The sequence below is a fragment of the Lissotriton vulgaris genome, chromosome 3_1 (genome assembly GCF_964263255.1).
Source record: "Lissotriton vulgaris chromosome 3_1, aLisVul1.2, whole genome shotgun sequence".
In the NCBI taxonomy this organism is placed as follows: domain Eukaryota; kingdom Metazoa; phylum Chordata; class Amphibia; order Caudata; family Salamandridae; genus Lissotriton; species Lissotriton vulgaris.
The window spans coordinates 1720840022-1720867018 of NC_141689.1; the positions used below are offsets into that span (position 1 = coordinate 1720840022).

At 47.2% G+C, this 26997-nt stretch overlaps 1 protein-coding gene across 1 annotated transcript in view; it reads right to left on the bottom strand.

Moving 5' to 3' along the window:
• Window positions 1-10621: 10621 nt before the first annotated feature.
• LOC147728364 (protein Jade-1-like) overlaps window positions 10622-26997 on the bottom strand; it is a 38386-nt gene continuing 22010 nt past the window's right edge. Inside the window, exon 4 of the mRNA XM_086963786.1 lies at window positions 10622-13845. Within this exon, the coding sequence (XP_086819912.1) occupies window positions 12959-13845 (887 nt within the window). The 3' untranslated portion in view covers window positions 10622-12958. The remainder of the gene's footprint in view (window positions 13846-26997) is intronic.

The following is a 26997-nucleotide window of genomic DNA, read 5'->3' on the forward strand; positions in this document are numbered from 1 at the left end:
CTCTTATCAGGCAGTAAGATACCGCCTACTCTCTCCCCTCACCGAAATGACCGCCTGGTGGCAATGACTTTTAGCTTGGGGTGGCGCCGCGTTGTGCACTCCTCGTGCTATACCACAGTTTTTTGCCTTTTAAACGCGGAGCACCAGATCAAGAGGGTGTGTCCTTGTACCGGTATCAGCAACCCGATACTATACATCCAAAACCACACACTCACCTTCAAAGAAAGTAAGCAGGACACAGCTCCGAGTGCCATATAGTGTGTGTGTATATATATATATATATATATATATATATATATATATATATATATATATATATATATATATATATATATATATATATATATATATATATATGTATTTATTCTAAGCACACCCTACTAGTCTCTTTATGAGGCTAGAGTTCGAAACACATAAGGTACACTTAATGTCACCAACGTAAATTAGCACAATATACGTTGAGCCCTAGGGGAGTACCAAACCATATATTAATAAAGTGGTATAAGAACCACGACTTGACTAGACACAAAGAAAGGCTTTGTGTCTGTAGAAAGCCTGTCTGGAAGGTGGTTTCACCGCCCTGTGACCGGAAACCTATTGTCCAGGCCTCCCCTGCTGAAGTTTCGTCAGCAGCAGGAGGCCAGACTCGTGTCTGTGGCTGCAGCATCCATTTTGTGATGCCAGGGCTCTTTAAACTTGTTACCGGGTAGACCGTGTGTATATGTCTCTCCCTATAGAAGGGTGGAATTCTACCCCCGCGGCCAGTGTTTGACACCAAACACAAAGTTTTCATGCAGGAATCTATCACTTACTAATGTCTCTTACAGATATATAGTTACACAAGTGGTAACTTGTGCATCTGAAAGAGACACGTTAGTGATAGATTCCTTACCTTAGAATAAATACCCCAGCAATACCAACCCCGGTGATGAGTCTGCGAACAAGATTACACCAGAAAGTCATGAAGCACAGAATGGCCAAAGAAGTCGTCTCTCCGGACCGGACTGTCAAGGCAGTAGTGCTTGGTAAACGTGTGCAGCAAGGCCCACGTAGCTACCTGACAAATGTCCTGCAAGGGAGCGCCGCGTCCCAAGGCAGTAGTGGCTGCTGTTGCCCTGGTGGAATGGGCACGCAGCCAGCCCCAGAGGAGGCTCCTTCTTAGCCAAGTAAAGTGCTTTGATGCACAGACTGACCCACCGGGAGATGGTCCCCTTGTGCACGGCCCAACCTTTTTTGGCGCCCACGTATCCAACAAACAGCTGGTAATCCACCCGGAACTGTTGTGTGCGCTGCAGATAGAAAGCGAGCGCCTGTTTCGGGTCCAGACAGTGGAGCCTCTCCTCTTCCCTAGAGGGAGGCGGAATGAAGGTGGGCAAAGTGATGGTCTGCCCAATGTGAACGGGCATGACAACCTTTGGCAAAAAAGGACGGGTCCTCAGAACCACCTTGTCCAGATGAACAGAGAGGAATGGAGGTTTAGAAGAGAGAGCCTGGAGCTCACTCACCCTTCTGGCAGAGGTGATAGCTACCAGGAAAGCCGTCTTTAGAGTGAGAAGACGTAAGGGACAGTTGTGAAGGGGCTCAAAGGGAGCGCACACCAGAAAGGTCAAGACAAGGTTCAAGTCCCACTGAGGCATTATGAAAGGCACGGGTGGAAACGTATGCGTAATGCCTTTGAGGAAACGGTTAACAACCGGGGACTTACAAAGAGAAGGCCGATCTGGAAGCCATAGAAAGACGGAGATGGCTGAAAGATAACTGTTGAGAGTGCCCTGAGCAGAACCCTGCTGGGCCAAAGATAGAAGAAACAGAAGGACCTCAGAATGAGGGGCAGAAAGGGGATCCACAGCCTTTGCCGTGCACCATGCCACAAATTTGTTCCACCTGCAGGCGTATACCATTTTAGTGGATGGACGCCTGGCTGCCAAAATTAACATCACAGACTTCGAGAGGAAGGTCGAAAGCTGTCAACTGTCGCTGCTCAATCTCCACGCATGAAGGTAGAGGGTGGACAGGTTCGGGTGGAGGACCATCCCCTGCTGAAGCGACAGAAGATCCTCCCGAAGAGGCAGACGGATCGGGGATCGACCGCCACGCTGAGTAGCTCGGGATACCAATATCTTCAGGGGCACAAGGACACTTGGGGCCGGTCGCGCCCAATCTTCTTCAGCACTCTAGGCAGAAGTGGTATAGGCGCAAAGGCATACTACAGACCGCAACTCCACTCACAACGAAAAGCGTAGCTGAGCGAGTGCCGCCTTGGAAATTCCAACGTGCAGAACTGATGACATTCCGCGTTCTCTTCGGTGGTGAATAGATCTAACCAAGGCTCTCCCCACTGCGGAAAGAGACCTTGCGCCACGTCCGAGTTCAGACGCCATTCGTGATCCATCAAGCACCGTCGGCTGAGTTCATCCGCTCTGGCATTCAGAGAACCTGCCAGGTGTTGAACCACCAAGGTAATGCCTTGATGTTCCAGCCACGTCCAGAGGCGCAGAGCCTCCTGACAGAGTCCAGCACCCCACCCCTCCCTGTTTGTTGCAATTCCACATGGCGGTGTTGTTGTCCGTGAACACCTGCACCACACTTTCCCGGACAGAGGCAAGGAATGCCTTCAGTGCAAGTCGGATCACCCGCAGCTCCAAAAGGTTGATAGGGAGCCGGGACTGAGCCAGGACTAAGCCGGAGACCAGAGGCGTCTGATCTCCACCTCTCCCAAGTGGCCACCCCATCCCAAGAGGGATGCATCCATCACCACTGTGTGCTCCAGTTGGGGAAGGGAGAGGGATCTGCCACCGACCCAATCGCGATTTGTGAGCCACCACTGCAATTGTCGTGCAGTGCCCACCGAGATCTGGACGCGATTGGACAGGTTGCCCTGATGCTGTGCCCACTAGAACTTCAGGTCCCACTGCAGAGCCCGCATATGCCATCTGGCATGTTGCACTAGCAGGATGCAGGAGGTCATCAGGCCCAGGAGCCGGAGGGTCATCCTGACTAAAACTCGGGCTAGAGGCTGAAAGATCGGAATCATAGCCTGAATATCCTGGACTCGCTGCTCGGGAGGATAAACCCGAAACAGCGTTGAATCCAGAACTGCTCCAATGAAGGAGAGCTTCTGAGAGGGACTCAGGTGCGACTTCGGCATGTTGATGGAGAACCCCAGCAGATGCAGGAGGTCGGCCGTAGTCTGAGTGTGGCCGATGACCGTTTGGGGCGAGCCCGCCTTCAACAACCAGTCGTCGAGGTAGGGGAAGACTGACAACCCTGACCTGCGCAGGTGAGCCGCGACCACCGCCATCAACTTTGTGAACACCGAGGGGCACAGGTAAGGCCGAAGGGGAGCACGGCAAACTGAAAATGCTCCTGGCCTACTGTGAACTGCAGGTAATGCCGGTGGGCCGGCAGGACGGGGATGTGAAAATAAGCATCTTGCAAGTTCAATGCTACTATCTAGTCTCCAGGGTCTAGGGCAGCCAGGACCTGAGCAGTCAGCAGTTTGAACTTCTTCCGGAGGAAGTGATTGACGTCACGGAGGTCCAAGATGGGGTGCAGGCCCCACTTGTCCTACTTGGGGACCTGAAAGTAGTGGGAATAACAACCACTCCCAACTTCTTGTCCCGGAACGCACTCAATGGCCCCCTTGGCCAAGAGGGCCATGACTTCCTATTGGAGAAGAACCAAATTATGCCCCGACATACGGTGGCACCGAGGTGGCATGGCTGGAGGGGAGGACTGAAAGGGAAGGGAGTAACCCTTGTGGATTAACTGCAGCACCGACTTGACCAATGTGATTTCACACTAGTGGGGGAGGTAGTGGCGGATCCTGCCACCCACCGGCGTGGAGTGCTGCACGAAGCTCGGAGGTAGGAGCAGCATGGGTGGAGGTGGACTGACCGGTACGCTGATTCCCAGACCCGCCCTTGCGGAAGCCGTGACCACGGCTGCGCTTTGGCTGATTCTGCACAGGCTTGTTTAAGGAACGTGCCTGGGTGCCTCTGCTCTGGCCTCGAAAGGAACGAAAACCAGGAGTGGCCAGATTCTTTGCAGAAAGACCTAAGGACTTGGCCATGGACCGCGAGACCTTAAAACACTCCAATGCACTGTCAGTCTTATCACCAAACCGGCGGGTGCCATCAAAGGGCATATTCATGAACTCGCTCTGGACATCGGGTGAGAACCCAATCCATCGCAACCAGGCGTGGCGTCGCAACGCCACTGTCCTAGAAATCGCCCTGCCCGAGGCTGCAGTGTCCAAACCACACCGAATGGCGAACTTATCCGCATGCTTACCTTCAGCAATCGCTTGAAAAAGGACAGCCTGGACCTCCTCAGGGCACTGAGGCAACACTTGAGCAACGGAATCCCACACGGCGTGAGAGTAGCGGCCCAACAAGCAGGCGGTGTTCACCGACCGCAGCCCCAAACTGGTCGAAGAGAACAACCGCTTATCAAACTGCTCCAGTTTCTTAAGAGTCCTTGTCCGGGGGAGCCGTAGGAAAGGCTCTCTGCGACGTCGAGGCCTAGATGACCAGACTCTCAGTCGTGGGATGGGTGGTCAGAAAGGCCGGTGGTCAGAAAGGCCGGGTCAACAGGTGCCGTCTGGCAACGTTTTTATCCATTGGGGCCCCCGTGGCCTGCCACGACCAAGTCCCCAATTTTACTTCGGTAAGGGCGTCATTGAAGGGAAGCAACGGCTCCGACGAAGTAGATGCTGACCGGAGCACCTTGGTGAGGAGGTTAGTTTTGAGGGCCACCGTGGGGAGGTGGAGGTTTAGGGCCTCAGCTGCCCAACGGAGCACCATCGTAGGCGGGGGAGCGGCAAACCCCGGGTCATAAGAGACATTGAGATTGCCGGTATCTTCCAGATCGTCCACCAAATCCTGCTCGGAGTCAGACTGCCGGGCAAGAGGGTCCTCGGATCCTTCCCAGTCCTCCTCTGCCTCTGGGTGCGGCAGCAGAGAAGGAACTAACTGCATCGGACACGGCGCCGGCCGGGGCCGGTCCTGGTCCGGCGACGCCTCCCAATGCGGATACCAGGTTGGAACAAAATGGTCCGGAACCGGGGCAAATGGCACCCAGTGCGGTGCCAGGGCTGGAGCCGGCAATGCTGCACCTCGTGGCGCCGGGGCCGGAGCCGCTGGCGGATCTGCCGGGCCAACAGGATCTGGGCACGGGACCGCGGGCCCGAAGGCGTGCTGGCAGGAGCCCGAGGCATGAAAAGGCGGTCCATGGTGGCAAGAAACTCTTGCACCTATTCGGGAGTCACCGACTGACCCGGGTAGGGCGGGTAGATCGTGGGACTCCCAGGCTCCAGAGGAGCCCCTGTCCCCCTCGTCTGCCACCGAGGAGCAACAGGGGGACATCGGAGAGCGAACACGCTTCTTCGACTTCTTTTTATGATATCGCTTACCGGAATCGGAGGGCGAAGACTTGGAGCCCGAGTAGCGACGGCTCTGGTCCAGCGAGCGGTCTCAGGAACGGCCCCTAGACCCAGAGCGGCGGTGAGAGGAATGCCGGACCTCCAGTAATTTCCGGCACCGCTATCCCAAGGCCTTCGGTGCCATGGCTCGGCAGTACCGGGAGTCGTGATCAGTCTCCAGGCAGTAGAGGCAAACATCGTGGGGGTCCGCTACCGACATATTACGGAGGCAGGCCCCAAAAGACTTAAAGCCAGGCATCCCTACGTGCACCAGGAGATAAAAGGGGGGAGACAAAAGTCTCAAAATAGTAGTCAAAAAGTGACTAAGGTACTTGCTCAATCCGGATCTGCAATTGCTGCCGCGGAAAAAGAAAGTACTGACGACAGCACACATGGGTGGTGCCTAAGTAGTCTCCGTGACGTTATCTTGGCGCTTATGACGCCAGTGACGGACGCAGAGCCGCAGGACGCCACCTACTGACGCGTAGAGGTACTGCTAAGCAAAAATGTTCCGGATCCAGTCTGACGCCTGGGGATATTCTAAAGTAAGGAATCTATCACTAACGTGTCTCTTTCAGATCTATATCTTAGTAAGGGTTGCATGCACCACTTTACCCAGGCTGCAGTAGCAGTCCTGTGGTGTCATTTTGGAAGACTTCCCAGGGGTGGCATAATACATGCTGGAGCCCCTGGTAGGTCTCTGGGGTACCTATGCCCTTACTACCTAGTGTACCATATACTAGGGACTCACAAAGGTACCCCAGTACCCAAACTGGAGTGTACCTAAAGTACATGCAATCAATTTAGAGAGAAAGCAGCTAGGCTGGGGTCCTGGATAGCAGGGCTCCAGCCAAATAAAGTCAAAAAACAGTGAAACACCAGCAAAAAGTGGGGGTAACTATAGTAAGCAGATCCTAATCTCCTACACTAGGGAATACTCACAAAGAGAATGGCAAGACTAGTACGAGCCCCACTTGGTCTTTTTGGAATTCAACTTACCCGAAGACTTAGAACAGGACGAAGTCTTGTTGCGGGAATGGCCCAGAGAGCGGAAATGGGCCTGCACCATTGACTATGAGCAGAAACTGAGCTAACATGACTTCCTTTGGAGGTCGCTATCTACAACTTGGCTCCACAAACTGATACCTTTGAATTTCAAAGGGCACACTCCCTGCACAACTTTGCAGCCAGAACCCAAACACTAAAGACACTTCGTGTGGATCTGCCACAGACATCTACTTGCAACAGTCTCTACAGGGTTTAAACTCTTTAATTTTAGGAGAGCAATGTTCCTATGCACGTTCGAAAAGAATTCTGAGAAGAAACTGGTACGCTTACAAGAACAAGTTAGGAGCTACCTAAGGATCCACATATGAGGGCATCAAAAGAAACTGCAGGCTAAGATGTCGCTTACATGCAGCTCAGACTGTCACTGCCAAGGCAGAACAAGGTTGATGCGCAGCCACACAACACCACCTACCAGTGTGCAGGGGCTATGCTGAAAAATCCTCTAGGTCCAATCTGGCACCTGGAGATAATCGAAGGTGAGGAATCTGCACATAAGAGTATCCATCAGAAGAATTTGATTACTATTGTACAAATATATATCATTCTTATATTTTTTACTTTTGCATACTGTTGTAATATTTTTTGCCAATATAACTGATATTAGCCACCATTTTGCTACAAACGTTCTGAACTAGGTTCACATATAATAAATCCCTATAATATCAATACTGCGTTTTGTTTATGCATTTGGCAAGTAATAAGGTGAGCTGAAGCAAACTCACTGTTCGGTCTCCGGTAGGACTGGCAGTTCAAACATAGGACCAGTCGCTCCTCGTCCTGACCAGACGTTGCTGGGGGTAGGTTTGACGGCAAGGACCGCACGCCGCTTGAGAAACTTACTCACTGTTGCAGGTCCCACGGGAGCAGACTGAGGGGCACCTTAGGGAACTGCTTAGGGTTGCATCGCATAAACAGGACCAATTGGCCTGCCTACTTATTAACCACAAGGAATAAGGTTGTAATTTACATTAATTTACTTTTTTCACTGTGTAGTACTGAGCACTTAGGTCCTGAAGAATTGCCATGACGGCAAGAAACACGTTGACCTGACCTGAGGGTGGAAGATATTTTGTTGTGTATCTGTCTCAGCATATATCTCCCCTCCCACCCCTTTTTAATCAAGGGAGTTAGCCACGCCAATAAAGTTCTCTGTGAACTGACCCACCTTTTGTATTCACCACCACTTCACGACTACACTTTCACTTGCCCTCTCACACGCATGCACCATATGGCTGGAACAAAAGATCTCGGATAAAGAGCCCCTTCGTGGGTGCCAGTCAGACATTGCAGCGCCAGTCTGACGAGGAGCAGAACCCATATGATGAAGCATGACACCTAGCTTGCTGGGTGTGTGAGGGTTTTAGTTCCAAAAAGGGAATCCCCCCTCCCTTTTTACCATCTTCTACGCTACTCACGCATTTACACTCACTTGTATTTCACACTCTCATCGGGGAACTTTGTACCCTTCTTATGTTACTAGTTCAAACATAGGCTCTTCTTTCAGTATAATATAAGAAAAGGTTTTTGAGACACTGGTGAGTATACCTTCAATGTCTGAAGGCCAAGAGAATTTGCAGATGTGTCTAAAAATCTCTTGGCACCCATCCAGGAACAGGGGTGACAGAGATCTCTTAGGTTAGGAAGGCAACATCTTTATAATTACAAATAATATATATTGTAACAGGATGATTTATTCTTTTTTCCTACAGATGTTTGAGCTCAACATGTATTAATGCTCCAAATCTAGTGATTAGACTATGAATAACCAGGTACATGAAACAGTGTAAATATTTATTACACCCAGGGTCTAGTCATGCGGAGTCTGGAAATGTTAGCTGCTGGAAGGGAGGATGTAAAGGGGATTGCAGGGATTAGCAAGGCAGGTAATGGCTTTCAAGCAAAACACTCTACCCCCTGCATGGGAGTACATTAAATTAACTACAAATGAGCAAATCAGAAAAAAGACTTGGGAAAAAGCAAAATAATGAAACTCGAGACACACTAAAATGATTAGATCTAGAATAAGAAAGACATCTACGAATACCGGCCTATGCAGCGAGAGCAGAGCGAAACCTCAGAGAAAAATAAAAATCTCCAGTTTTAGGTAGCAAATCTTTATCTTTTAAATATCATTTTTATCGGGAGGCAGATTAACCTCAGGATAAACTGTGTTAAATACACTATCAATCAAATTATAGAGTGTACAGTGAGTTTTAATACATGAATGCCTTAGTTATATTTAATTTCTATCTATGAATACCCACAAATTTCTGAGTGAGCGCTATGATCGTGTTGAGTACATTTTCAATTTGTGATCTAACTGTAGCTGCATAGGCTGGAATCAATTACAGTTCTCACCACTACTCTACAGGAGTCACGGAATAATGAGTAGGCAATACATGACTCCATACAGATGGCAAGAATTATAGGCGATAAAAGGCAGCTCAGTCTCGTACTCGCTTAGATGGAGGGAAAGGACGTGAGATTACAACATTCTCTTGCAGTAGGGGAAGGAAAAAATAAAGCAGATCTAACAAATAATACATTTCACCAGCAATATTCAAAAGCAACCACCTACAATACACAGGCTACAACTACCAGTGAACCTTTCAATGAGTCAGTGAAAAACAGTGCTATGATAAAGGGAACAAAAACGACTATCATGAAATCATCAAATACCATGGTCAGTCAGGTGGAAAACCATCTATGCACCGGGCCATCAGTTTCTAAACACTTAAGTGACTGCAGAAAGCTTATTCAGCAATGCCAATGTTTGTGGGTTGGGTAAAAGCTATTAAGTAGTTTCAGGGATTTGTATTACAAAAAGGCACTAGGTGAGCTTTAACGTGTTAACTGTATGTATATAATGGGCATTAATGTTATAATTATTTCGAGATCCCAAACAGAAGAGTATAAAAGAGTAAGATAGTGGAAATAATGAATAATATTCAAATGTGATTGACCGAAGGGAAAAAAGTGCCGGTCATTCATCTGGTATTCTCAGATCAGATTGGCTGGCCGCAACAGAACACTTTTACTACGGTTGTCGCTTAGTGAGGGGAAATTTGCCGATATCATAACGCACAAAAATGATTGAGAGACAAACGGCATCCCTTAACCGCAGGGAGTTGGGAAAGGAAGGATACAGATAGTCCGACACTGCCCTAAAAAAACAATACAAGCAGGATCCATGGTTGCCATGACCATTATTTTGAACGAAACCCAACCATGCAGTGAAACAATAATAAGGAAGGAATTGTAAGAAAGCTTGGCAAACATCCTCCAAATATTAGGAAGATTTGAATGGGGAACAGCAGAAAGTGGCCAAGTCAAAAAAGACTTGCGGCCACAGAATAGGACCTGCAAATCCCAAAACACTGGCCAAGTACACTAGGTTAAAAAAAAGGCCAAAAGCTTATTTGCGCATCAGATCTTTAGGCTGGATACTGGAATGCCTTCAGGATCCTTTTAGTTCTTAGCAAGCAGTTGATTATTACAAAGTGTGAGGTCATCCCCAGTTGGCTAATCATAGCCTGCCCTTCAAGCTCACAAACATGAATTATTAGTGAGAAAATCTCTATCTGCTGCTATCTTGCATCTCCTGTGTGGGAAGCTGGGACTACAAAGACTTACCTTTTCTGTTCACACAGCTCTATCTTATGTATACATGTATGCCGCAGAGGAGTTTGTAATGCAGTAGTTACTCGGATACATATTTTCATTATTTTTACAAAAACAAACTATAATTGTGTCTGCAGTGGAACACCAGAAGCAAAGCACTACATAACAAACAATGAGTGCTTTCAAAAAGGTGTGAATTTTTTCAACATAAGGAACAATGAGTGTTTTCAAAAAGGTGTGAATTTTTTCAACTTTCGAAAGTCCCGCTCCTTTTTTTAAACTCAAAGATTGGGGAAAATGAATAACTGCATCTTTTGTGATCTGTTTTAGATTAGTCACACTAGGCACTTGGGGAATCAAAACATTTACAACCTAAACCACAAACACTTGACGCTTATAGTGGCAATGGGTCACCACAAGCTTTGCTTGCATGCAACTTAATCAGAATCGATTGAGAAGTCAAAAGAAAAAACTGCGGGGCAGGAAATAGAACGACTTAGAGACAAAAAGAAAAGTATACTCCATTTTTATGCATAAAAAAACATAACAATTTAAAATTCAAAGCTGTACCTCTTCTTGTCCAAGCAATTTCTGCTCTTTTTTCGTGTATCCAGAGAATGAACACATGTGTAACACTTGACACGCAAGGGCAAAGAGGACAGTTTTCAGGTAAAGATGGGATTACCAGTGTAAACGATGGACAACTTCTATCCCTCACAAAATTGTGCACATTTAGCTAAAAGGAAATGGGTTTAAAGGTTGATACGAGATGGAGAGCAATGATTAAGTGCTAGTTTGAGCCAAAGAAACAATGTCTTATCTTGATTACATTTTTGATAGTGCTGCTGCTTTCACTAACAACCATTACTCATCAAAGCTAATACTAATTATCCTTCATTAAGCTAATAGGAAACAGACCTAATAACAATCAAAAGAGCAAAGGGAAAAAAGCATACAATTCAAGTTCTCACTGTGGAGTGCACAAGAAATGAAGCCATTATAGTGTTTTGGTGCGTTCATCACATGTCTGTCAATCAGAGGACTAAGGCCCAGGATTTCTAAATCTGTGAGAGTATCCGATTAAGTTTTTTAGCTGGAAATAGAAGGCCAGAATACCTTGATTTAGACATTTGGCCATACAGCTTGGATTGAGTAACACATTAAATCGATTGGTGATTTCATGACTTGCATAGCAAAGTGGACTCATTGAGAATCCACCTCTCTAAAAAAAACAGGTTCGTAAACAATCATCCTTGACGATCTGGAAGACTAAACGAAATGTTTTGGTCTAAAAATTAAGCTTACATTAAAAAGTCGAGTTTGCATCTTTTTCACGTGTACACCACTTCTTCGGATTTCCCTCAAGTAGCTTAACTCCTGGCGTCTTCAACTTCCCACCTTTTCCCACTGCAAGTGTCTTAGGTCTTTACATTCTAAAAGCATTCCTAATTCTTACATAAGCAGACTTTCACTACTCCAAAAAACAATGCAGATGGTATAAAATTAAAATGAAATACTACCTACTTTGCTACGGATTGCTTACTCACTTGGTACTGCTATTTCCCACTGCAGAACCGAGTGCGTAACATGAATGCAAGCCCCATCCCGTGCTAGGAAGCTGGCAAGCAGGTACCTTGCCCTGAATTGGAAGGGACATGTCTACCCCAGATGCATCCAGTTTTTCAGGTCTTAGCACTGGGCTCAGTAAATACTTGACCCAAAAGTCCAAACCTGCTGTTAAACAAACTGGAAGTCATCTTTGCTCTCTAACATAAACATTTCTTGTACCGTGAATCTGATAAGAGCCTCATTCCGTAGCATAGAGTCCGATATTTTATTATCTCTGACTTGAAAAATATTGCCATTTTCTATGTGAGAACAGGCGAAGCAAAATATGGATTTGGAGTCAAAATAGAGTTTATTAATTCAATAACCATTCACTGCTGGTGTCTATCAAAATAATGTGGTGTAAAACTATTGCATGTACACTTACTTCATGCACACCCCTGTTCAAATGTTGTCGAACTTATCCATACGACCACGGGCCGTTGACTTAATGTGACCCTGGCAGAAGCTGTTAGCAGCCTGCCTTGCTGGTCAATGCAAAACGTGATATTGACCAAGGACGTCAACACTGCCTACTCGAATACCACCCTCCACTATGCAAAACTAAAGCAATTAGCAAGTTTCAATTAAACCACTACCTGTTTTTCTATCGACAGTTATTCACATTTCTACACTACAGGTCGGAGTGCTCTGCGTGTGCATTGCTGGCATTCTGGAAGGAGAGGTCAAGTAAGGAATTTGCAATAAAACTGTTGGCGAAAGAAAAATAAATAATGAGAATGATTTAAAACAAAGTGCAGTACAAGGGAAGTGGGTATTCTAATTTTCAGTAGCATACACAGGACTACTCTCTTGAAATGTACTATCCCTCCCAAAATGGGAGGGGGCATCGTCAACTGAAATATCAAATATTTTGTATCAAACGGAAAAAAGGTAAGCACAGCCACTCTCTGACCCCACGCACTGTGTCAAATCAATTTAGAGTCCGTCAAAATGGGCTCATCAAAGTCAGAGTTTGAGGTTCAACGCGTGAATTGTCAAAGTTGAAAATAGATTTTTTTTTTTTTATATCTTCAAACAAATGAAAATGAGTTCCGGGGAGAAGGCAAACAAGCCACAATGTCATAAGTGCAAGTAAACAAGTTTGTACAGGAATTACTCGATCAGAACCAAAGAATGTCCACTGAAAGTGTATCCTCCCCGCCTCATACTGTACAAATAGTGCATGGCTGCAGGAAGTAATTCAACTATCGTGCAGAAATTGTTCCGGTGCAGTCCCCGTCAGGACGCTAGGACGCTGTGTCTCGCGAAGTCCGTGTCGTACCGCCTGTTGATGGCACTGCTGGGCGTCAACCGCTGCTGCCTACATTTCTTCTTTGTCGCCTCTGTCTCCGAATCACTCATTTCAGCGTCAGGAGCATAGCCATCATTGTCATTGTGCGCCTTAAAACTTTCCTGTGCCCTGTCCACATCTTTGGGTGAAACGCTTCCCTGACATTGGGATGGAGAGTTCTGGCGGCAGGCCTCTTCCTGTGCCCCACCCTGCTGCCTTTCTCCTTTCTTTGGAATTCGAAACCCTCCCCAATTTTTGAGTGGACATTTGGGCGCTATAGGCACTTTTGCTGTAGTCTGGTTGTGGTGCATTTTAATGACGGGGCGACTACAGTGGGGCGCCGGCTCCACAGGGTGCTTCTGGGCTGCAGGTGCCCCAGACTTGTCAGGTGGGTAAGTGGCTGCCCGTTTGTGCTCGGGCTGCTTATGCGACAGTCCTGCGGGTTTTGAAGGCTTATGGGTGGGTCGTACATGTTTTTCTTTTAACTCAGTCTTAACGTCGTCACAACGGTAATGGTTATCCCTTTGCTTCCGGTGTTCAGCGACTGCAGGTTCGTGTCTACGAGGTACAGTTGTAGTTCTAGCGTCTGTACTAGTATTTTCACAGCTTTCCTGGAATAATGCAGGCTCCTTTTTGACAGATGGGTTTCGATGCTTGAGCACGGTTCTTTCTATTTTCTTTGGGTGCCAAACTTCGCCTCTTTTCTGAGACTTCTCCAACTGCTTTCTGAAGTATGCCGAGTGCCACTTCAGGTCCTCTATTTTGGGGGCATCTGAAGATAACGGCTTCCTGTTGAACAATAGTATCTTTTTTCCAGACAACGAGGGATGCACTCCTTGGAGAATAAAAGAAGAGCAATTAGAACAAATAATAAACAGGTTCTTCAAAATATGCGGCAACAATGCATATATGAGCTATCAAATAATTCAGCCAATTGATATTTAATCAAGGTTTCTCAAGCACCATGTTTGTTAGCATGCTCAATAAGTTCGTTGACAGTTTTATTTCTTTTCTTTTACAAACTAATCTGTACTTTTCAGTGATCCCCAGTTTACGCATATTAATCAATTATGAACTCATATCAGTTTGTAAAGAATTTGCCCACCTTTTTAAATTGAACAATTTGCTAGATACGCAGTAAGGAAAACGTTACTTACCGTCTAAGCACCTGTTCATTGCGTATAGCTCAGCTTACTCCTGCTATCTAGTGTTGGGCTCGGATGTTTTCAAGTTTTTTCCTTCGAAGAAGCTTTCTAGTCACTAGATGTGGTGTGACTCCTTCCATAGCCCACAATGTGCATGAGAATCAACTCCATGTGAGATTGTTTTGAAGAGGGGATGAGAGTATATGGAGCATTGATGGAGCCCATTGTGGAGAACCACATGCATTTTAGAGTGTGGACTGAGTAACAGAAGGAGAGATCCACAATCATTACAACCTTTGGGAGGGTGGGTGCTTGTGAATCTACAGCAGTACATGAGGTGAACAGATGCTTAGAGGGTAACATTTTCTGTTTGTAGCATGTTTGGCTTTAGATACACATGCTCTGCATACACTGTAAGGCAGCACCCTCCATAAGAGATGGCTAGCAATTAGTTAATGTAGACATGTGGAACAATGCCCTTAGAACTGTGACAACCACAGTCTGCTGACGGGCTAAAATGTCCACCACATAATAGAGCTTGGTAGCAGTGCGCAGTGGTGACCAGGTCGACACTTAGCAGCCGTCAAGTAGCAGAATGTTTCCCAAGAAGCTACGGTAAGCTCTTTCTTCTGGCTCAAATGAGTTCTGGAGTACAAACTCTATTTTCGGGTAACACTAACGGATACACCCAACTTTCCATTATATGCAGGTCCCAAAGGCAGAGTACCTCAAATCAAAAAGGCCAAAATTGAAAATGTAGCACATAGGCTTTGAAAGCTTTCCTAATTAGTTTGTGGTCTTCAAGGGACTTAATACGGGGAGGTATAGAGGTTCTCTTCTTTAGTCGTAGCAAATGGAAAGAGCCACTTACGGATATACCACTGGAATTTAGTTCTTGGAAGTCCTGGGCTAATGTTATAAAGTGCTTTGTGAGCTAAACACAGCACATTAAATGTAATTTGATTACTGACTGGAAAGCCAATGGAGTTTAATCAATTCCTGAGAAACCAACTGATGTTCAGGAACATTAACGATCAGTCACGGAGCAGTATTCTAAACTGCCTGCAACTTGTTTAAGGATAGCTGACTGGTGTTCAAATAAAGAGGATGGTAATCATCAAGGCATGAGGAAATCGGGGCTAGAACAACTAATTTTCCTGGGGAAAGAAGATAAAAGGTACAGTTTACTCAGTATTCAGAAGTTGTTAAAGTAAGGTAGTGGCTTGGACTGACCCGAGTGTCTAAAGTCAGTGTGTAATCAAACACAATTCCAAGATTCCAGACGGGCTCAGAAACAATCCGTAACAGCTGACTGGGAACTCATTCCAGACCTTGGCAGCCAAAAAAGAAAAAAGCCTTACCGCCCCGTTAAACTCGCTGAAAGTTTGGGATAACTAAAAGATGCAGAAGTGGAGCGCAGTGTTCTGGAGGGAATATACTGAGTGAACAATCAGCCAAATATTGAGTGCTAGTAGAGAACGCTTCTCAATGGACCATCACAAATGCTTTGAAGAGGATGCATTTCTTAGGCTGCCAATGCTGTAGTTGAGGAACACCTTGGCAGACGGAGAAGTAACCTGGCTGCTGCCTTTTGAACCACCTGCCGCGTTTCACCTAGGCTTCAGCAGCTCCCAAGAAGAACAATTGTTACTTACCTGTGAACGGTGGTTCTCCAGTATTGGTGTCTTTCATAGATTCACATGCTTGAATATTCCCAGTCGTCGAAGTGGGAGCCCCGCGGTAAATAAAATAACAATAAAACCAATCATATATATATATATATATAAACATAATTACGTACATCCTAAAACCATAAATATTCATAAGTACTAAGGTTAGCATTAACACATAGAACTACCTTATAAGAAAAAAGGCACTTTAATAGCATATCCAAGTTGTTATGCTAGTCCAAACTACAGCCAATCAGGCGCAAGCACCCTCTAGAACCTTCTCCTCAGAGGATCAGGCCCTCAGATTTCCATAGCACAAGAGTAACAAAAGAGTCTAGGAGGAGAAGAGAGCCTCTGAGGGGAGGTGGGTGGGTCGCATGTGAATCTATGAAAGACACCAATACTGGAGAACCACCGTTTACAGGTAAGTAACAATTGTTCTTCTCCAGTATTGGGGTGTCTTTCATAGATTCACATTCTTGAATACAATAGTGAGCAGTAATAGCTGGCCGCAAGGATAGAAATTGAAATTGTGTGTGTGTCTTATAAAGCGCACTTCTACCCGCACCGCAGGCCTCGTAGCGCTATAGACCGCTGGGGAACCCGTCCTGGCTTTCCCTGTGAGATAGTCCCTCCTGGGAGTCTCCAAGGTGAAACCAGGCATCCCCGGCGTTTGTGAGGGGCCGTTGTGGAGATGAGGCAAGCTAATGCCCAGAGTTGCCGAGTGTGATCTCTAGTTGGAGTAGGCACCGATGGGAGAATTATCGAGTCCGCTGATCCTGGTCCGAGACCCTGCCGCGTCGGGAATCGAACCCTGGTCCCGGGCCGTTCTCTGCTCTCGGGTCTGCCGCCTCTAACCAGTGAGCCACACCACTCCACTCCAGCAGTGCAGTGGCATAAAATGCAATGAAATAACATATTACTGCCAGACAGATAACAACCCATATAGGCGGAGGGAAGGAAAGAGGCTCACCTTATTTAAAAAGATTGCAAAGCACCGCTTGGCCCACTGCAGCATCAGCTTCGTTGATCGTCTCTAGGCAGTAGTGCTTCATGAAAGAGTGCCTGCTGGACCACGTAGCTGCTCTACAGATTTGGTGAATCGGCATACTAGCAAACAAGGCCGTAGAGGATGACATCGCCCTGGTCGAATGAGCTCTCACTGTAGATTGAAGAGGCTTGCCGGCCTTCGGATGACAGAATGAGATTGCTGAGGAAATCCAACGTGCAATAGTTGGCTTGATAACAGAACGCCCCTTGTGCATGCGTCCGTAAGCAACCAATAGTTGAGCAGACCTATGAAAGGGTGCTGTCCTGTTGATGTAGAATTTAAGGCATTTCTTAACGTCTAATGAATGCAAACGTTGCTCTGCCGGAGATTGGGGATTAGCAAAGAAAGTCTAACACTGGTTCATTGAGGTGAAAATCAGTGTGCACCTTAGGCATGAATGCCGGGTTGGTGCGAAGTACAACACAGTCCGATTTGAATTGAAGGAAAGGAGGCTGAATGGTAAAAGCGTGGATATCACTCACGCGACGTGAGGAGGTCAGGGCGAGAAGAAGAGCAACCTTCCAGGTCAAAAATTTCAAATCTGCTTTGTGGATGGGCTCAAAAGGCGCCTTCATTAATTGCGCCAAAACAATATTGAGATGCCAGGTAGGAGGAGAACGCCTAATGGGCGGAAACATCCCGAATAGCCCCTTGAAAAACTGGCGAATGACTCTCGAAGAGTAGAGAGAGGAAGACCCATCCTGCCGAAAGCGAGATATTGCCGCAAGGAAGACCTTCAAAGTTGAGTGTGAAAGTCCTGATTGAGCCAACTGCAGAAAGAACGGCAGAAGCTGAGCAGAAGAGTGCACGGGGTGGATGTTAGCAGATGCACACCAGTGACAGAACCTTTTCCACTTTAGCTTGTAAGTCTTTACTGTGGACGGAGCCCTCACATTGGCAAGAACGTCTCTACATGCCAGTGAAATATTCAAGTGGACAAATTCAAGGTGCCCAGGTTCCAGGCCGATAATTTGAGAGAGAAGGGGTCCGGATGGCAGATCTGACCCTTGTCCATTGTGAGGAGATCCGCTAGAGGGCGAAGGAGGATTGGTTCGCACTGTGAGAGAAGCAGCAGTTCCGAGAACCACACTTGTCGAGGCCATCTGGGAGCGATCAGGAGAATGTGGCACGGCTGCCTCCGCATTTTCCACAACACTCGAGGAACTAGCAGGATCGGTGGAAAAGCGTAGGCAAATAGATTGCACCAGTCCATCAAAAGGGCATTCCCGCACGACCCTCGACGGGGAAGCCAGTTTGCATAAGACGGGCATTTCCGGTTCCCAGGGCTCGCAAAAAGATTCAGGTTTGGGCGACCCCACAGCTGAAAGATGAAGTCTAGAGTCGGCTGATGCAACTCCCACTCGTGGTTCGAGGACGCGGACCTGCTGAGGGAATCCGCCAGGATATTGGAGATGCCTGGTAGGTGAACCGCTGTCAGGGTAATCTGGTGACGGAGTGCCCAATCCCAGATGCTCTGTGCCAGCTGAGAGAGGAGCGGTGACTTGGTGCCGCCCTGTTTGTTTAAATAGTGCATACTGGTGGTATTGTCGGTTTGAATGAGCACCGATTCTCTCTGAAGTAGAAGACGGAAAGACTTTAGCGCAAGAAAAATGGCCATTAGTTCCAGTTTGTTGATGTGCCAAGAACGTTGAGACTGGGTCCACTTGCACTTTACGGATAGCCCCTGAAGATGTGCGCCCCAACCTTCCAGGGAGGCATCTGTGGTAAGGCCGAGCTCTGGATCGATGGTGAGGAAAGAAGTACCGGCAGCGATGTTAGATGGTTGAGCCCACCAGCGGAGAGCGGACCTCATTCGAGCGGTCACCAGGACCACATAGTTGAAAGAGCCGGTGACCTGACACCACTGTTTGTCCAGTTCCTCCTGAATCGGACAACTCTTGAGCCTGCAATTTGGGATCAGGGAGATGCAGGAGGACGCCATTCCGAGAAAAGATTTCAACACACGACCTGAAACGGACCCTTTTGAACGGATGAGCGCCACTAGGCGTAGAATCTGCAGCTGACGTTTGTGAGACACGAATGCCTTCACCAGCAAAGTATTCAGAGTGGCGCCTAGAAAGGTCCTGCAGGGAGCTGGATCGACCTGAGACTTCTCGGTGTTGATGGACAGGCCTAGGGAGTGAAATAGAGTCTTACAGAAATGAGTGTCCAGAGACGCCCGATGACGAGACTGACTTGATGAGACAGTCACTCAGGTAGGGAATATTTTTAACACCCATCAAACGTAGATATGCCACCACCGGGGCCAGGACTTTCGTTAAGACGTGAGGGGCAGAACGAAGGCCAAAAGGTAGAACCTTGAACTGAAAATGTCTCCGCCCTACCCGGAAGCGCAAGAACCTCCGGTGCCTTGGAAGTATCGGCACAAGGAAATAGGCGTCCTGGAGATCGATGGTGGTCAGGAAGTCGCCCTTCGGGAGAAGGTGGAGAATTTCTGTGAGCATGCGGAAGGATTGGCATTTCAGGTACTTGTTTAGGGCCCTTAATTTGAGGATGGGACGCCATTCGCCGGACTTCTTGAGGACCAGGAAAAAACGGGAATAGAATCCCATCCCCTTCTGCGATTTGGGAACCACTTCGATGGCACCTTTCTAAATCATGAGTCGAATTTGTTGAAAGAGCTCCTTGAGGTGAGCTGGAGGTGGACCAGTTGGAGGAGTGTTTGGAGGGAACTTGACAAACTCCAAAGCATGGCCTTTTGACACAATGTCTAGCACCCAACGGTCCGAAGTGATTAGAGACCAATTGGAAAAAAAAAAGATTCGACCTCCAACTTTGAGAGGGGAAGGCAAGTTATTGCTTCTTAGAAGCGGAGCCTCTGTAGGAAGACTTTCCTCTGTAGGACTTTGAAGACTGTTGTCAATAAGATTGTTGTGACTGAGAGGAATATCTTTGGTTTCCTTGATTATAGGAGCGGTACTGGTTGGATCTGTCGCGAAAAGAAGAGGAGGTGCCGCGTCCTCGAGCTCCACGAAAAGGCTGCTTGCGAAACTGCAAAGTGCCTAGGGCACGAGCCGTGTTAGTGTCCTTTTTAATGGTTTGAAGTGCTTCGTCCACATGCTGGCCAGAGAGCAATTCGCGGTCATAGGGCATGTCAAGGATTTTCGCCTGAGCCTCCTGGCGAAAAGAGGTGGATCGAAGCCAGCCCAGACGACGTAAAACAGCTGCCCCCACAAGCTGACGAAAACCAGTGCACGCAATGTTCACAGAGCAGTCGATAATCTCCGATGACGCTCTTTCCCCCTCTTGAAGAATCTTGAGAGCTTCCGCTCTGGTAGGCTCATGAATGAGGTCGATAAAAGTGGACATATCCGACCACATTTGGCGGTCGTAACGATCCAGAATGGCTAGTGAATTTGCTGCTCTCACGGTGGTAGAAGCCATAGTGGAAAATTTTCGCCCAATGGCATCGAGACGACGTCCCTCACGGTCAGGAGGCGCGGAAGTAGGAGAAGATGGATTCCTGGAACTGCGCTGGGCAGCCTGGGTAATCACGGAGTCGGGTTTAGGTTGCACTACAAGGCAAGCTGGAGAACCTTGGGGTGCCCTGCATTTTTTCTCTAAATGTGGTAGAGCGCCGGAATAGAATTTGGCGTCTGCATCAGCTTGACACCTTCATTCCAGATGAAGTCAATGATGGGCACCGCACAGACTTGTTTAAGAGGCTGACTCTTGCAGTCATAAAGAAAACAATCTTCATCCTTCGAAACCATAGGGAGTTTGAAGCGTAACGCCGCCCTTTCATAAGTTGGTGAAAACTAGCGATATCAACAGGAGGGGATTCCCCAGGACCCGAGGGAGGCGGTGAAGGAGTTTGGATCTGATAACCGTCCCAATCTGCCATGGTCCCATTATCATCATCTACTTCGCCGTCTTCCCGATCCGGGCGAATGTTGTCATCCTCATCAACAGCTGCCTGACTCTGAACATATGGCCCAGATGGCCTCGGCAGTGCAGTCGACAAAGGAGCCGCTGTTGTTGCAGGCACCCTAGCCTGAGGAGATCCATGGTGAGACTGTGGAAAACGTCTATTAAAATCCTCCAACATGTACTGGAGATTAGAAATGAGGGAGAGCGGTATTTGTGCTGTGGGAACCTGTGTAGACTGTTCCTTGTCATGAAAGTGATGATCCTCCTGATCCTCCTCATAATCCTGACATTTGATGACCAGCTCCTAAGGGCTTTGAGCTGCCCGAAATCTATCATCTTTCTCCTCATCAGAAGCAGAGTCATGCTCCGAACCCGTGGCAAAAAGAGGTGATGGAGGCTGACAGTGTGATGGAATCGGAAGCTGATCCAAAGAAACATTTTGACGCTGGAGCAGAGGGCCAACAGCAGGAGTCACGGAGCCGCATGTTGAAATTGGCACCAGAGGTAATGATGCGAAAGTAGACGTCGACGACAGTAACTCAGTCGATGGGACAACCACCGCCGACGAAGCCGCCGCCGCCAACGCCGCCATCAACAGAGCCGCTGCTGCTGAAGCTGTCGTCGACGGAGCACCCGCCGACGAAGAGGCTCTCTTCACAGATTACGTCAACGAAGATTTGGACGTTGATGAGACTCCCTTTTTCGACGTCGACGAGGAAATAGGAATCATAGGGAGACTGATTTGAGGCTCACACACACACCACCGTCGACGCTGAAGACGTTGACGCAGCCGCCGTCGACGAACAACTGTCACTGTCGCCAAAGAGCCAGAAACAGTAGATCTCGTAGTCGGACAGATAGTCAAAGCTCCCGTAGACGATTTGGCACATTTGTTTTAGCAGAAACATGCATTAAAGGAGCTGTGGACGCCTGAGAGTCAGATCTCGGGGGCGTAGGCGTAGCAGGAAGAGGTGGAGACACAGCAGGAGCCTTCTGGAGCTGAAGCTTTCCTTTTTTTTAGTAAAGGAGAGGGCAAGTCCTGCACACTGCTATGCTTGGAAGTGGCTCTAGACAACCCAGATGCAAGGCTATCTGCATCAGAAAGAGCTAAATCTTTTTCCTTCCACCTCTGCAACCACAGAAGGAGACACCCTTCCCTGTCCTTAAGAGTCTTGGTTGAAAAAATCCTTGCCTACCTCATGTTCTGGATAGAGGCAGTAAATACACTTCTTGTGAGGGTCCTCTGAGAAGAGCTGCAACTTCCCACAAGAAGCACAAAGTGATCATAGCATGGATAATTGGGTTAACTAGAGCTATGCTTAAAAGGTTGAAGTTCCTTTACTGGAGCCACCTCGGCCCTTTCTGCCAACATTTCCCCTGTATGCGCTGCTGGGATATCCCTGCCAGGCTGTTGGTGTGAAGTGTGCTGCAATCTTTGATAAGACTGTTGGTGATCGGGATGTTGCCTTAACTCCACCAGTGGGCAGTTTAGAAAAATTGGTTCCTGCTGCTAGAGTCTATAAAGCACATATGAACGTGGTGATCTCAATGTCCTTTTCATCTTTTCTAGCATCTCATCAACCCGGGGAGCAAAACCTATGCTACCGGTCAAATGGGAAGTTGAGGAGAAGCTGTTGCCCTTCCTATTTGAGCCAGGAGATGCTAAACAAGGCAAGTCTTCTGAGGAGAATGCCAGTGTTAATGCTACAGGAGACTGAGTTCCTGGACAAAAGTTGGCATTCAAGAAGATTTTAGCTTTAGACACGATCCCCTCCTTCCAGTGTTTATGCTCATCTTGGAGGTGTTTGCTGAGTGCCTGTATGTTTGTATGTATATTGTATTTCTATAGCGCAAACCAAACCAAAATGCCCTGGAGCGTTGTACAGGTTCAAATTCCTCCTACTGAACCAACTGGCTATGTGCCAGTATGTATCGCCTCTACTTCTACTCTCTTGCCCGCAGCATCTCATTTTTCTCTCTACTTATCTGGTGATGGATATCGCCTGTGGCTTAGGCAAAGGCTCTTGCATGTGGTATAAACCACTAAAGAATCAGGGGGGACCTGACTTCAGATGTAACGGGGGGGGGTGCTGGCTAAGGGTAGGTAATATCCCCCTACCGTAGGTGTCACCACCTTAGCCTTACCAGGTATTTAAAATTGTTTGGGACAGACTTAAGTATGCCTCTGCGAATGGATAGAAATTTAACTGGTTGTTCAGACTTGGACAGGGTCTTAACTAGGAAGTTTTCTTCTTGTAGCACATGCATGTCTATTTTTTGATGTAAGGCTCCCATCTGGGTGACCTCATGGTAGGCTGTTGTGTCCCCGCCTTGACTAATGGCTGGTCTTCTGGGTCTGTGGGGTCAAGTGGATTGCCAGCGTAAGAATATGCATTTGTGAAGTGCTCAAGTGCCTTTAATGGAAGCAGAGGATGTGGTATGCGTGAACGTGGTGGTGGAGGTTATGGTGCAGAAGGAGGAAACAGTTATGGTGCAGAGGTGTAACAGAGGGCTTGTGTCACTCTGCTTTATCAGCCCCGGATCCTCAAGGGTCTCCACAGAGATGTTATTTTCAAAGGCAAACCTGCTCAATTCTTAAGATCTAGCTGTCAGATTATTTGGCGTTGATGGGATTTTCGGCAGGCATGGTACTTACAGGCTGCACATGTTCTTGGTTAGAGGACCAGTTGTCTTCAACACTGCATATAGTCTTCTACCTTGTTTGAGGATACTGTTTATGGGCTGGGTGTTTGCTGGGACTCTGGATGGACCTCTTTCATCCTCCTTCTGGTACCAAAAGGATCGTCTTCACAAAAGATGTCTCGATTTTCAGAGCATGGTTTTTGGTGCATTTTGCATTTTACCCAGTGCTTCTCTGTGGTACCTCAAGGTCTTCTAGGAGCGGAATGCGAGGTAGGACTCACAGGAAGAAATGTTGTGATGAGAGATTGCAGACATCCTGGTGATCTGACAACAGATACTTGGGAGTTGCACATCGGGCAATGTTGGAAGGGTGTCCGTTCCATCACTCATTTCAGTCTGCATTTTGCGTTGCTTGTCATCAAGGATGGGCTCAAGATCCAAGAATGTTGTGGGGTGGTCCCCGGTCTCACAGTAGTTAAAAGCTAAATGGTAGTCTTCCGAAGTTGTATGACTGGGAGTTATCGAAGCAAAGACTACTCTTCTGAATCATCTGTGTCAGATTTTAACAATGTGGGACCACTTAAAAACCCGATGGTCTCAGAGTCCTCAAAGTGTACGTTGTAACCTGATGGCAGAAAAAAAAAACAATCTAGCATGGAGCCTGTGCCTATTTACCTTGTGGCCTAGGGGGAAATCACACCACATCTTGTTGCTTCAAAGATTCTTATAAGAAAACTAACTTGTAAACCCAACAATAAATTGAAAGAGTATGCATAGCATGTGCATCTACAGCCACATATACTACCCACATAAATTGCTAACTCAGTACACCCAGTCCATAGCATGTTACATACATCCGGGAATTTTAAACCAGGCAATGAGTTTTTGAACCAGCACTCAGCTGCTTAATGAGCTCTGGGTCAATGGCACAAAAGGCACCTACTCTAATCCCTGCTCATCCACACAACAATTAACAATGAGATTACAGTGCATTTATTATTGCATTTCTAGTTTGAAAATTGAGGCTGCTGCTTTTTAGGTTTCGCTGAGCCAGCCAGCGTAGTTGGTCGTCTTGCCTCTTTAATGATGTTCATGCAGTCCAGAGGCAAGTTAAGTTATCCAAATTCTAAGACTTCAGGAGCCAGATCGCTAGGTTCATCTGATTGGGATCTGGGTGCCTGATTTCTCCATGGTTCTGAGTTAGAAGATGGGGTGCGTGGCGCAGCCTTTGATGAGGAACTACTGAAAGTTCCAGGATCTTTGTGTACCATGGCTGTCTCGCCCATGTGGGAGCAACTAGGATCAGTGTGAGTGACTGCTGCCGCAGTTTGCGTGCCACCAGCAGAATCAGTGGTGCTGGGGGACAAGCGTACACAAATCTGCCTGACCAGTTCATCCATATCGCATTGCCTTGTGACAACGGATGTGAGAACCTGGCGGCAAAGTACTGGCATTTTGAGTTTTCGTTTGTGGCAAACAGGTCTATCTCCGGGTGCTCCCACTGCCTGAAGAATGGTTTAAGAACTTGGGGGTGAATCTCCCATTTGTGTAGTTGCTGGCTGTGCCTGCTGAGCAGGTCTGCTATTTGATTGTGTTTCCCTGGGAGGTGTTCTGCCAGGAGAAAGATATCTTTTGGAATTGCCCACTTCCATATGCTCTGTGCCAAGTGGGTGCTCCCACTGCCTGAAGAATGGTTTAAGAACTTGGGGGTGAATCTCCCATTTGTGTAGTTGCTGGCTGTGCCTGCTGTTATACAGGGGGGGGTTTTGACCCAAGCAGTCACGGGGACCTGGGCGTCAATTGGTAAATGTATAGAGGGGTCCCCGTGGGAGGGGAATGGTTTCAGCACAAACAATAAAGAATGATTTGGAAAAAAACTCAAATATTACTCAAAAATCATGGATGTTGTCATTTATTCAACAACCACACTTTATACAATTCAGAGCAAAATTTATGATCATTTATAAATAGAGACGTGAGTTGGGAAATTCGAAAAGGGCCCCAAGGGGGGGAGGGGGGAAGGGGGGGTGTGCTCAAAGGGTATGTGAAAGATTATAAAGATAGTACATAGATTTATACATACAGTGTCAATACACAATCAACAAAGGTTTCACAAATTATTTCAAAAAACCAAAACGGCCTACATCAATTTAAGGCAAGTATTGGACAAATTTAACAAAGATGGGCCATTCAACGGTCACGTGTACTAATCAATCAGGTACAGGGAAAGTGCCGGATGTCCCGTGGTAAAGAGGCGTCGACGTTTCGACCCCTATTCCTAGGATCAGTTTATTCCTTTGCTGGGGTCTTCATCAGGACCGTGATAGTGGGGAAGGGGACGAGGGGGGGCCGTCCTATTTAAAGAGAGAAACTTAGGTCAGATGATGGAGTATTAATTAATAATAACCAAAACAGTGATAGTACTGTACACCAAAGGTGGCATTCGTTAAAAACAATTGGAGGCCATGGAGTTTGGGTCGAGAGACCTCAAGACTGAGGGATCAAAACAGCGGAATATGCAACTAATTCATAACCACGCTGGCGAAATTAATTGATACATTACATCAGGGGCAAATTAGCCAAAACTGAAACTAAAATAGTATCCACAGTGCATCTAATGATGCAAAAGGGCACTTAATCACATAAGGGCAGTTCAACAAGCATTATAATTGTCTGCTGAGCAGGTCTGCTATTTGATTGTGTTTCCCTGGGAGGTGTTCTGCCAGGAGAAAGATATCTTTTGGAATTGCCCACTTCCATATGCTCTGTGCCAAGTGGGACAGCTGTGGACAGTGTGTTCCTCCCTGTTTCTGGATATAGTACATTGCTGTCATGTTGTCCGTCCGGATCAACACAGTCTTGCTGTACAAGTATTTTTGGAATGCTTTCAGACCTAGGAATATCGCTACCAACTCTAGTGGGTTGATATTCAGTTTCTTTTGCTTGATTGTCCAGAGCCCTTGTACTGTGTAGTGAAGGAGGTGGGCTCCACAGCCTGTCAGTGATGCGTCCGCTGTTAGTACTAGTTGTGGAACCGGCTTTTGGAACAGTCGCCCCTTGAAAAGGTTTTGTGGGTTCCACCACTGCAGAGAGTTGTGAGCGCGACTTTCTACCAACACTAGGTCTTTTAGTTGTCCTTGAGCTTGGTTCCACTGCCGTGCTTGGCATTCTTACAATGGACGCATTTGAAGTCTGGCATGGGGACAATGAATATACAGGAGGCCATCATGCCTATGAGCTGCATAAAGACTCGAGCTGGAAGAGAGTGTTGTGGCAGAAATTTGCGAATGAGCATCTGCATGCTGGCTATCCTCGATGAGTTTGGGTATGTCTTTGCCACCGAGGTATCTATAGTAGCTCCCAGATATTGTTGTGTGTGGGACGGTTGTAGATGCGATTTTGGGTAGTTTATGGAAAACCCTAGGCTGTGTAGCAGCTGAAGTGTTTGAGATGTGTCTCTTGCACACTGTTGGTATGATTTTGCTTTTATCAGCCAATCGTCTAGGTACGGGAACACAAGGATGTGTTGTCTACTGAGATGTGCAGCTACTGTCACTAAGCATTTTATAAACACTCTTGGAGCCGTG